Source organism: Sarcophilus harrisii, chromosome 2 (assembly GCF_902635505.1).
Source record: "Sarcophilus harrisii chromosome 2, mSarHar1.11, whole genome shotgun sequence".
In the NCBI taxonomy this organism is placed as follows: domain Eukaryota; kingdom Metazoa; phylum Chordata; class Mammalia; order Dasyuromorphia; family Dasyuridae; genus Sarcophilus; species Sarcophilus harrisii.
This window is the reverse complement of record NC_045427.1, coordinates 157,403,215-157,416,798: the sequence shown is the minus strand read 5'-3', so window position 1 is coordinate 157,416,798 and position 13,584 is coordinate 157,403,215. Positions and strand designations below refer to the sequence as shown.

Here is a 13,584-nt window from a genome sequence, read left to right as displayed (position 1 = left end):
ATAATGTCTTCCTCTCTTATTGTCTTCCTAATTTGTAGTGAAATATGAGGGTGAATAGCTAATATTGGTTGATGGATTACCTATATAATGATCTTTTCCTCCCATAGTATTTATCAAATGTACATAAACTAGAATTCACTTTTACAATACATTAACAACAATAGTGCTTTGCTTTGTATAAGAAGAAACTAGAATTCAGTTTTACAATATATTAATAACAATAATGCTTTGCTTTGTATTTGTGTGCAATCAGTAGGGACACCTATTTGAAGTTTTTTAAACAGTGGCAATGGGTTTGTGATCATTTCATTCACTTGGAGATAATAAATGGTCATATAGGCAGAACAATAACTGAGGTGTTCAGCTAGAGATTTGACTTGGACATCAAATTTAGAGACTATTGACAACACTTATAGACAGACCATCAGAAATAACAGATTAGTATTTAGTTAGTAAGCATAATTAGTATAGGAAGTTATCAGATGGTGGACTATAGAAAGCTTCATTTCCTCTCAATAAAGGTCATCTTTCTTAACATAGTTTATATTTATATTTATTTGGCCTAGATACTAAAATTCCTAGTAAAATTCTATTTACATCCACTCTACTGCTACAGAATAAAGGTAAAGCCATGTATGATGCCTTGAGATGTCCCTTTGTCATTAATGACACCATGTGCTACTCATGGATTTTGTACTTTTCATATCAATTTGTTTTATTCTTCTTGGAGGATAATCCTATGCTTTATTAAAATTTAAACATGTCATATCTCTTTTCTTAGTGTCATCTTTTAGTAAAAAAATACTGCACTAGTTTGGAATAGAATCATATAATATCATTTTATCCAGAGTGATCAAAACATTTGACCTCCTCCATAATCCTAACAGAGCTCTTGGGTTTTCAGAAATTTACAGATGAAGATTTATTTGATCTCAGTATTCTATTATGTTGCTCAATGTTATTTTAAAGAGAAAATATATTTAGTTTCTAAAGAAATTTTTATTTTACTTTGCATAACTAGTCAATATATTCCTGCAGCAATTAGATTTACTTCTTGGTTTCTATGTTCAGTCTGCTAGATTTTAGCTTAAAATGCAGTATGACTGACATGAAGGGTATAGCACCCTCCAAAATCTATAAAGATATAAGTGGGGGTGGGATAGGTGAACAGGGAAGCAAAGGATGAGGGAAGAAGATAAGGGAGAGAATTCTTGGGTGGGGGGAGGTTAAGTGTACTAAGGCAAGTTTATGGAGCAGAATTTAATTAAAGAGTCAGCAGGTGTAGGAAAGATGTGTTGTATATGTGGAGTATGTGTGTGTGAGGATATGTATGTATGTAGATTTCTATATATGCATACATAATGCATAAATTTCTTTTACATATACATGTATGTGTGTGTGTATATTTTTTTTCTTGATCTGGTAATTTGTTATATGTTTTGAATGCTCCCTGTTATTCTGCTGGGCACATGACAGTGTTCTCTTTTGTTGTTTTGCTTTATTTTGTTCTATTTTCCTTTTCTGTTTTTCTTTTTTCTCATTGCTTTTTCAAATAGAATAAATTTTTAAAAAATGCAGTGTAACTAAATTGGGGTTTTGTATAGTCCTAGATTATCTGAAAACAGGTAAGAAAAAAAGCATGTTCAAAAATTTGAATTAGATAATTGTGGTTTCTGATACTGAATTTTATTTCTTTGATTAACAGTTTTCATAGATGGAATACCAACTCTATGATCCCACAATTAACTTACCTTATGAGTTTAGGAAGTTATGTAGTTCTTTTAAGGAGTCATTGGTAAAAGGTAAACATTACTGACCAATTGTCTTATCAAGTATGTAAACATTTATTATATGATCTCCCTCTTTCCCTTTCTATCTCCCTCTCTCTTCTCCCTCCTTTCTCTGCCCTCTTCCCTCATCTCTCTGTACATACACCCATATATAAGTATGTATGCAGCATTTTATTTTTCCCCCAAAGTTAACTTACATTTTGGGCTTTATGAGATCCTTCTTTTGCCAAAGATTCATACAGGGCTATAGCTGCTGAAATGTTCTGAGGATGAATATCACCAAAAAGCAATGCATCAGCCATATTCTCCATAGCTTTCATGTTTCCCTTATCAGCTGCTTTGGCAAACAGTAGGTAGGCTCTGATTCAAGAAAATAAAATTCAAAGTTAAATTTTCAAAAGTTATTTTTTTCTGTTCTAGCATAATATTTGTCTCAAAGTGTTCAAATTAAATTATTACCATTTAATAAAACAAGTTGTTGGTAAATTGTTACATTTCCTTCTTAGTAGCATTTTTTTTCTCTTAAATGATCAATGTTCCATGATTTTCATTTCAAATATATGAAAAGACTTAAGATTTACAGAAAATAGACATTATAATACTTTGGTGCTTCAAGGACATCAGATTTTATGTGTAGGTGTTCCGCTAATTGATGCAGAGCACAACTGTAGCTTCTTATTTACCTCTAAGATTGAATAGAAAGTTTCTTTATGTGGCTTTGACAACCCTTCATAACTTGGCTCTTTCCTATCTTTGCAGTTTTTTTTTTTTTTACTTATACCTTATTCACCTCTGCTTATTTTGGGATCCAGTGACATGAACTAATAATGTTGTTCAAACACCACAGTTAATATTCTGGTTTCCAACATTTTCACTGTTCCCCATGCCTGAAACAATCTCCTCTCTCATCTCGCTTTTAAACTTCCCTGGCTTCCTTCAAGTCTCAGCTAGAGTCCCACCTTCTACAAGAAACCTATCCCAATCCTCCTTTATCTTAATGCCCTATTTCTGAGATTACCTCTTTTATCCTATATATCATATATATATATATATATATATATATATATATATATATATATATTATATAGCAGTCAGTATTTGTGTCTCCCATTAGACTGTTAGATTCTTGAAATCAGGAAATGTTATTTGCCTTTTGCTTAGCATGGTGTCTGACAAACAGCAGGTACTTACTGAGCCAAAGCATTGGGAAGAGGACTGAGCCTGGAATCAAGAAAACATGAGCTCAAATGCAATCACTTCAAATTTAATTCAAATTCAGACATATACTACTTGCATGACTTTGGACAAGTTACTTAACAGCTATCTGTCTGTTTTCCCAATTGTAAAATGAAGATAACAATAGAATCTATAAATATGAGAGTTATTGTGAGGATGAAATTAGAAAAAGTAAAGTGATTAGTGATGGGTTTAGGAGAGCAGTTTCTAGTTCCAGATGATGTGATTGGGGTTTAGCACTGAATGATGAGATTTAGGCACCAAATGTTGGGGTTCAGTCATTATGAAGAATTCACCATGGCCATTCTCTTTGACAAAAGGTAGGCTTAATTAGGAGAAGAGATTACAGAGAGAATGAAGAGATACAATAGACATCGGTACGTATGGAATAGAGCTGGGAGAGCACATAGCAAGGAAAGGAGTTTTAACAATAATGGAAAAGAAGTTATATAGTGGAACTCACAATTAAGCAGGAGAAAGGGAATACCCTACAATGTTGGAGTATACCCTTAGCTGGTTTAGCACCCTAAAAAAAATTAATTAGCTATAAGGAGGAGAAAGAATAGAGGCATTGTGGGGGATGAGAAGAGAGACACCATGTGGCTTGGGGACGGAAGGGAACACCCCACAAAGCAGTGTGCTGTGATGGGCCAAACTCCAAAGGGATACAGCAAAGATGGTGTGAGCCGTGGACAGATTTATAGGGAAAATTTAACCTTAAGGTTTGACGTAACTTGGATTTTCAACTGAACAGAGCAAAGCAGGGCTGCCCATTACCTTCACCAAGGGTGAGACTATGAAACTAAACTGATGCTTATCAATGTCATCCCTGCCTGCCCCAGGGATCAATTCTATCAATATTCCAATCCCTTTCTGCTAACCACAGAGTTGCTCAAGTCCCCATCACAGTGTAGTGCCTGGCATAGTAGACATTTGATTTTTTCCTTCCTTTTTTTCCTTTTCCTCCTTTCTTCTACTCCTTCCTTCCTTCCCTCTACTCTTTCCTTCCTTCCTTCTGTTCTTCCTTCCTTCCCCATTTCCTTCCTTCCTTTCCCATTTCCTTCATATCCTCCTTCTCTTCCTTCCTTCTTGCTTCTTTTCCTTCTTTCCTCCCTTTCTGACAAGCTCTCTTCACTTTAATAAATAGTTTTGTAGTGTCTGTGACCAAAAAAAAAAATTAATCATCCAGTGGCTAACTTTCTAATGACAATCCTATCTGAACACTTCTCTGATGACAGACACATAATACACCAATAGACTTATTCTAAGAATCATAGAATTTCTGATTTGGTAACATTAGTGATCATCTAATTTAACCCTTATCTAAAAAAACAATGACATCCAGAAAATGTCCCCAAAGTACTTGTGTTGCTTTCTCTTGAAGTCTTCCATGAGGAAAGCCCATCTCATCTTGCATTTCCATGTTTTATCAGATACCCTGTTAGGAAATTTTTCCTCTTTTCAATTCTAACTCTCACCTTGAAACTCGTATTCATCATTCTTAGTTTTGCTGTTTGGAGACAAACAAACCAAGTCTCTCTTCTAGGTCATAGCATTCAAATATTTGAAGAGAGTCAATATGCCCCCTCTAAATGTTCTCTTCTCCAGAATAATCAGCTATATATGAGGATTAACTGATCTTCTTATGTTGTTTATAATTTATGTTACCCTATTCTTGTTTTCCATCTTGTCATTGTCCATCTAGAACTGAATGCAATACTTCAGTAGTATTTAGACCAGGGTAAAGTAAAACTATTCTTTAACTATCTTAATAAAGGATTAAGTTTGCATTAACCATATCAGATAGCAATAGAACATTAATGACTTATATTATCAGTGTTTGTAGTCCATTAATCTTTTTTTGGAAGAACTATTAAACTATATTTTGCTTGTTTTGTATTTGTGAAGTTGATTTTTTGAACCTAAATGTAATACTTTATTCCTAGTAAATTTAATCTTATTTGATTTAGTCCAACACCAGCTTGGCAAAGTATTTTGAATCATAGTTTTGTCGTCTTCACCTTTTTAAAGCAGATCATTCAATTTGATAGAACCTTTTGGAGCCAATGCTCTGCTGGCATATAGCTTTTGAGAGCCCCAGGATCATTTCTCCACAATGAGGGATCAGAGTAGAATTATAGCAGAAAATATTATAACATACACAATGGAATACAATTTCCCTTCTTCTCAAATTGAGTTTCAAAGGAAGTAAGAAATGAGGCAAATATGTGGAAACTGAACTCATCCAAATGTTTCTCTGAAGTATTATTTATCCCAAACTTAAAGAGAATAGTACAAATTAAGATTGGCATGTCATACTCATGAAGGGACTTCCATGAAAATAAAAGACTTTATGTTTGTCAGTTTTAAAAATTCATACAAGCACACACAAATATTTGACTAACTTGTTGAGCAAAAATTTTTTACCTCTCATGGGAAAAAAGGACAATTTGTATGCCTTATGTCCTTTAGTACAAACTGCATAGAAGAAAATCAACTTTTTTTAAAAGAAAAAACTTCAAAATTTTCAATTAAACCATTTGTAATTTGTTGCACAAGTTTTGAAGTTTTATACAAGTTTTTTGTTAATTAGATATTTTTTGGGGGAAAGGGTTCATGGCTAAGGAATACAAATGCAATAAAATCATACTGTATTATTTCTTAGAGAAGAGATTTCATCTGCAACTATATGTCATAACAGAAGAAGAAGAACCTTGCAGAGACTAAGATGTAATAGAAATAGAAAATATATTTGTAATTTATTTTCATGCTTTAAGCAAAAAGAAAAATTAATATTCCTTTCAGGAAACATAGGCCAGAAAACCAGGCCAGAAAGCATTAATCCACAAAGGCCTTGGCCCCAATCCGATCTCAAAAAACCAAAACAAAACACAAAGAAACACAGGAAAGCCATCCAAATATATACACATGCTTTGAATTCAAAATCAGGTATTTAGTCAAGTCACAAATGTTTACTATGTGCCAATTACTAGGCAAAACACTGGGAATACAAAGAAAATAAAAATAACAACTGCAGTCCCTTCCCTCAAAGGACCATGTATTTCAATACAGTAAACACTAAGTAAACAATACATACATATATATATATATAAAGCCAGCGAAGGCCTTATACACAAAGAACACCCAAAGGAAAGACATGGAAATAGGAAATGTAATGTCATATATAAGGAACTTTGGGTAGGCTAAGATGACTGGATTTTGTAGTGAGTTAAGGGGTATAAAGTGAAGTATTAAAAGTGGAAAGGTTAAAAAGGGCCAGGCAATGAAGGGCTTTAAATGCCAAGCAAAGGAGATTATATTTGTTCCTAGAGATAATAGGGAGCCCTCTGGAACTTATTGATCAAAGGGTGACATGGTTGACCTATACTTTAGAAAAATCACTCTGGAAGCGACCTGACAATGAATTGAGATGAGATGAATTGGGATGAGACTTCAGTCAGACAGACTAGTTAGAAGGCTGCCATAATGGTCCAGGCAAGAAGTGATGAGGGTCTGAATAAGGGTTGTTGCTGTATACAGAGAAGGGGATATCCATGACAAAAGTTCTAAAGGTAGAAATATCAAGTCTTTAATAGTATTTTTTTTGAAAATACATGCAAAAATAGTTTTCAAAAATTGCAAAACCTTGCATTCCAAAATTTCCTCCTTCTCCTCTCTTCTCCCAAAGCAAGCAAGCAATCCAATATATGTTAAATATGTGCATTTTTTCTGAACATATTTCTATATTCATTATGCTGCACAAGAAAAATCAGATCATAAAGGAAAAATTTTTGAGAAAGGGAAAAAAACAAGCAAACAGACAACAACAAAAATAAAAAGTGAAAATACTATGCTTCCATCCACATTCAGACTCCCCTAGTTCTCTCTCTGGATGTGAATGGCATTTCATCACAAGTCTATTGGAAATGCTTTGAATCATCTCTTTGTTAAAAAGAGCCAAGTCCATCACAGTTGATCATTACATACTCTTACTGTTACTGTGTACAATGTTTTCTTGGTTCTGTTCACTTCTCTTAGCATCAGTTCATGTAAGAAAATGACAAGTTTTTCAAAGGACTGGATATGTAGATTGGGTAAGAAAGGATGAAACAGATTGAAAATCTGGGAGTCTGGGATAAATAGTGGTGTATTCAATGTCAAAAGTTTGAGAAGAATTTTAAAAGGGAAAAAAGGATTCTGTTTTGAATATAATAAGTTTTAGGTGCCTATAGGATTGTTCATTTTGAGATGTTCAAGAGCCAGTTGGTGAATGACTCTAACTCAGGAGAACTGGGATGGATACGTAGATATAAGAATAGTTTGCATAATGAATCCTTGGGAGCTAAAGGGAATACTAAGTGGAATAGAGATAGGGCCCAGGACAAAGTCTTGGGGAACACCCATAGTTAATGGGCATGACGTGAAATAGTAAAAAGAATTGACAAGCACTATTTACAAGTATTATTTCATTTGATCTTCACAACAATTCTGTGACATAGGTGTTATTATTCTCATTCTCATTTTATAATTTAGGAAACTGAGGCAAGCAGAGAGTAAGTAAACTTGCTAAGGATCATACAACTAGAAAGTGTCTGAGACTGGATTTGAACTCAGTATTTCCTGACTCCAGAACCAAGGCTCAAACTACTACACCAACCGCTTCTGGTGAGAGCAATCTCATGAAAAAACTTGTCAGAGTCCAAGAGGAGAAGGTGATTGGGGACTGGGGGAAAGGAGAAGAGGGCAAAGATAATAAAGAGATTATCAATAACTTTGGAGAGGGTAGTTTCAGTTGAATGATTTCAGATGAATTCAGAAATCAAAAGACAAACTGAAGAAGGTTCAGAATGGTATCAGAGAAGGAAATAGAAGCAATAAAAATAGATGACTTTCCCCCAAGGCGTTTAATCATAAAGGAGAGAGAATTAGTATGTAGTATTTAGCAGGCACTGTAGGATCAAGTAAGGGTTTTTTAAGGAGAGGGAACACATAGACATGTTGATAGCAGCAAGGAAGTGACCAGTGGAGGTGAGGATAAAGAAATATGAGATAAAAGAGAAAGGGATCATAGAAGTTAGCCACATTTATTCTCAGTACCTGCTTCTTCTAAAACATGCTTAGGTGTAGGCAGCCCCTGCACAGAATGAGTCAGACAAGGACTGAGACTAGAAGAGGTTTGACCTGGTGTAGGAGTCATGGATTATCAGTGTTCTTTGTAAATTGAAGTTCTGAAAACTAGAAAGTTTATAAAACAGGAAGCTAGTCTCTGGCTCTAAATGGAGATTTTTATGGCACTTAATGTCTTTTAAAGCACAATGTATATCTCACTTCATCCTCACAACAAATCTTTAAAAGGGAAAGGATAAGTATCATGGTTCCATATTTTAGAGATGAAGAAATAGAAAATAAGCAGAACTAGGAAAATAATATACACAATGACTAACAATGTAAGCAGACAACAGCATCAAAACTGAAATTAAATGCTTCATAATTATAATGACCAAGCTTTTCCCCCAAAGAACAGCTTTAGGAAGACATTTCCCTTGGCTTATTTGCAGAAGTGGGGAACCATCACATGGAATACAGTAGCTAGCAATGAATTTCTTCCTATTATTGGTTAGTTTTTCTGAATTTTTTGTTTTTCCTTTTTATTTTAAGGGGTTAGGTCTCAGGGACAAAGAGAAAGAAGAAGAAAAAAGTGTAGGTGATACACAAATGATAGCAATAAAATTAATTTTTTTTATAAAAGGCACTATAGATGATAGATATGGAATCAGATAGGACCCTGGATCTCTCTCTTCAATGATTCTAGGTAACATTTACTGAGTTTGAATATCAAAATGGGTCAACCTTTCCTGTAGAAAGTGTGAGATAGTGCAAGTGATGACAAGTAAAATAAATGAAATCTAGTATGGAATAAATGAATGAACAAAGAAATTTTTAACAAAGTTTATTGAACTTCAAGGGCAACCACCAAAGGTGGTGCAGTGGATAGAATTCCAGGCCTAGAGTCAAGAAGACCTGAATGCAATTCCAGCCTTAAAAATTACTGTGTGACCCTGAGCTTTCTTCATTGATGGAGATAAAAGGAAAGTTTAAGAAAAAGCACAACTAGAAGAATAACTATTTCTATTTTGTTTCACATTTCTCTATCACAGAGAATAATCACCAAACTGGAAAGCATAGAACAAACATGGTCAATAAGATGTTGAAGCACAAGATTCCAATCCCTTTTTTTTTTTTTTTTTTTTTTTTTTAGCTCACTCCTTTTTTGGCTTTTGGCATTGTTTTTTCATCTGCCCCACCACAAGTTGTTCTCCCCTGCTTGACTTTACTATCAGCTCTTTCCAAAATTTTTATTATATATCCAGCCCTACTGACTTTCTCCCTTGTACTCCAATCCCCATCCATTGACTGCCACACATTTCTACGTGAATGAGACAGAGAATAGTGGAAAGAATACTGGTTTCAGAGTCAGATGACTTGGCTCTTTATAACTCTTTGGGCTTCAGTTTCCTCATTTTTAAAATAAGGTGGAAATGAAATTCCGTAGGTATCTCAGACTCAACATGTTCAGAGTAAAACTTTTTTTTTTTCCTCGAACCATCCCTCCTCCACAGCTCTCCATTCCTGTTAATGATATCACCATATTCACTAATTCCCAGCAACTGTTATACTGGACCTTTTCTATCTTTCTCAGCTTTCATATTCAGTCAGTTGCCAGTTCTTAGCAAATCTACACCTACAGCATCTGTTGCATCTCTGTTTCTGCTGTCTACCTCAAATTAGGTCTCAACATCTACTGCCTAGAGTCATGGTCTCATAATTACTTCTTTCTTTCATTCATCTTCCTCATAGCTGACAAAATAATCTTTAATGGTTCAAAATCTTTAAAAAATTCTTTCCTATTATTACTCTAGGATCAAATAAAAGTTCTTCAGGCTTGTGTTTAAGGTCCTTTACAAACCAGCCCCGGCATATGCAGACTTACTGTCTTTCACAAACTTAATTCTAGCCAAATTGGTCTGCTTGTTCAAATTTAGCATTCTATCATCTCTGTGCCTTTGTATGGATTGTAACCCAGGCCTGAAAAGTACTCTTTCTCTTTGAATTATAGCTTTCTTTAACGCTCAGCTCAGATAAAACATGTGACCTTTATGATTGCATTCTTCATCCTCAAATAATATTGTACTTATTTATTTGTTTATATGTCATGTCCCCTAACAGATGTCTTTTTCTTTTTTATTTTTATATCTTAAAAAATCTAGTATATAAAAGGAATATATTGAAAAACAAAAAACAAAATATGAAGTACAGAAATATTAAGAGAGCACCTGGCTACTCTCAAAGAGTTCAAGGCACCAGACTAAAGTAAACCCATCCCAACATAATAAAAGAAATCATAGATGTGGTTGTTAGGACATTGTTGGTCTCTGAAAAATTGTGAACATTTTTTTCCTTTATTGAAGCTTTTCATTTTTCAAAACATATGCATGGACAATTATTCAACATTGGCCCTTGCAAAATCTTTTGTTGCAATTTTTTCCTCTCCTTTCCTCACTCCCTCCCCTAGATGGCAAGTAGTCCAATAAATGTTAAACATGGTGGAAATATATGTTAAATCCAAATTGTGAACATTTTAAAAGAAGTCATGGGGTTTGAAATAGACAAAGGTTTTCCTGATGATCAAAAAGGCAGCTTCTTCCCATTTTTGGCCAGTAAATTTGATTTTAATTGCTGGCAAAATACAGCCTATATTATGAAAAGATTGTTTGAGAAGTCCTAGAAAAACGGACCAATGTGGGTTAATGAAGAAAAAATCATAAGAGTTGTATAATGTTAAGGTGTGAAAATACCTTAGATATCATCTTTAATCTCTCATTCCCAATTTAGAAACTCAGTGCATTGAATTTACTTGTAGGTAGGTAGAACCATTTATTAAGCAAGCCATTATACTAAGCAATGGACACATAAAAATAGGCAAAAAAATAGTTGTTTCCTTCAAGAACACATTCTGATGGGGGACACCACAAAAAAAAATAAGGAGGTGTACTCAAGATATATACTGAATAGATGGAAAGGGATCTGAGAAGGGAAAGCATTACATAAGTCCACATATCTAATAAGTGATTGAGAGTCTTGCTAAACTAACTTGATTTCGCCCCCCAGCAAAATGATGGAGAGATATATAAAATAATGGAGAGATATAGTCTAAATGGATTCAATAATGTACCAAAAGATGAATGATTAATGAATTTGTCAGTTTGTAAGGAGGTGTAGAGACCTACTTCACTTTCAGAAAAATAAATGTAAAGACCGATGTTTCAATTCAATAAATCAATTGCCAAGGCAGTTAATGACATACTGTGCTAGCAAAATAAGACATTCAGATAAGGATGAATTTACAATATTTGCAATTCAACACATATTTTCATAGTAATATACAGATAATTACAGACAAGTTGGACATTTTTTATTTGAATTATCTAGATAATTACAATAATTGCCCATTTTACAAGAGCTCTCAGTAATTTATTTTCAAATGCCAATCCTTGTTCACTTAATAAATACATTTTGTTTGATTTGGCTTATTTGAATAATTTATGAAACACTAAATTTGATCATTTAAAAAAATAAAGATTTTAAACAAAAGTCACCAAGCTATTACTAAGACCATGAAAGAGATCTTTATGTTTTCTCCTTTGAATTTCTTGACAAAACATTTTTCTTTGGCTAGGATTAGTTTTTTTTTTTAATGTTCTGTATAGTATTCATGAGGAAACATGAACAAGAAATATATAAACAGGGGTTATAACTTGTACCAGTATGAAGGAGTGTCCATTGTGATGCAACTAGGACTTTTTAATAGCATTAAAAGATAACAGAATATAGACTCACTCTTCTTTTTGTTTCTGATTTTTCGAGTGGTTTAACACTCTGGTCCCCAATGCAAAAAGGCGAGCTCCTTCCTGGATTCGATTTTTCCTTGCTTGTCTTTTTACTATATAAGTACAAATAGAACACAAAATAATTAAAACAGTCATTTGCTTTTAGTTTGTTTTTAAATAATATGTATTACAAGTCACAATATATATTTTTTATAGCACTCTACAATGCTATGCAGTGAAATCTGGGAAATCCTTAGTGTAAAAAAGTCAAGTTTTGAAATTTCCTTATTTCTTTACATTCTCTTTACATTCTCTCCTTTCTTAAGGACCATACCTTAAATCCAAATCACTCTGGGTTCTCATTGATTGGCCAACTGGTCTCAGCCCAAGTCTCACTGGGTTAGTGTTTGGGCACTGATTGCTCAGAGTGAATGTAAGTAGTATTGTTTCTGTTTTGACCAAAAAAATCTTAGGGTCTTCCCCTCACAGACTAATATTTTTGATTGGGTAGAAGAAGGCATTCTTTACTTCATTTCTTATCTAGCCTTAATCACTAATGGGTGGTTGCTACAGTCAAATGGAGATCTCTTAAAGACTTTGGTTTAAAAAGGTCCATTGCCATCTGGGGTTATTTCCAGTTATCAAGATCTGTTTTTTGCCATGAGACTCAGCTCTGGAGGAGAGAGTGAGGCTGGTGACTGCACACACTTCTCTCACTTAAATCAAATTCACTTTCATGTCCATCATGATGAAACTAGGACTTTTTAAAAGCATTAAAAGATAACAGAATTTAGACTCACTCTATAATATGTATTACAAGTCACAGATGGACACTTCTTCATGACTTGAAGAGTCATGATCCTCTTCAAGAATGAAGGACAAATAAAAACCACAAGTTTTTAAAATGGGTTTTGTACTTGATCTTCAAAATTTCATCATTAGGAAAGTCTAGGAATTATTATTCCCATTCCATGGGGAAGACCATGGTCCTCAGAAGAGTTATAGAACTCCTTCAAAATTCCAGAGCTAGAATAGGTGAGGAGATGAGAACTCAGATCATCTCATACCAGTCTTCTGCTCGTCCTACAATAAATGCATTGCTTCTGAAAGAGGGTTTTAATATATCTAGCAAAAGCTCTGATTGAAAACTTGGGGAATCAAAAAAAAGAAAGCAATTTCAAATGAGAGGGGCATGATGATCCTATATTCCATTAACAAGACCACAAAGAACTAATGGTCCGGATCATTTGCTAACAAAAGGCACATAAAAATGTTACTTTCTTTACAACCTCATCCTTTTTCATTCTGACAACTCATCTGGAAGGTGTGGTTTTCCATCATTGTGGGTTTAGAAGCTTTGTCAGTTTGTTTAAGTGCAAAGTTATTTTTCACCACTTAAAGATAATTTGCAGCTATTTTTGGACAATTCTAATATCCAATCAATTTTGTAACAAAGGAACTTTTAGTACTGAATTTCTGCTATGAATTATGTGTTATTGAGTCTTTGGATTAAAGTCACATTTTTAAAATGGGAAAATCCTATTAAATTGGCTTTACCAAACCAATTCCTTCTATTTAAATACCCAATATGTAAACTGGAATTGAATTTAAAGAGTCTATTCTCTATACACATTTACACTAGAAATGATTGACATGTCTAATTTTCTTTT

General features: G+C 33.9%; 1 protein-coding gene across 1 annotated transcript in view; it reads right to left on the bottom strand.

Moving 5' to 3' along the window:
• Positions 1–13,584, bottom strand: part of SEL1L2 (SEL1L2 adaptor subunit of ERAD E3 ligase) — a 160,507-nt gene that overhangs the window by 83,631 nt on the left and 63,292 nt on the right. Inside the window, exons 4-5 of the mRNA XM_023494876.2 lie at positions 11,925–12,027; positions 1,988–2,150 (exon numbers count right to left, since the gene is read on the bottom strand). Of these exons, the coding sequence (XP_023350644.1) occupies positions 1,988–2,150; positions 11,925–12,027 (266 nt within the window). The remainder of the gene's footprint in view (positions 1–1,987; positions 2,151–11,924; positions 12,028–13,584) is intronic.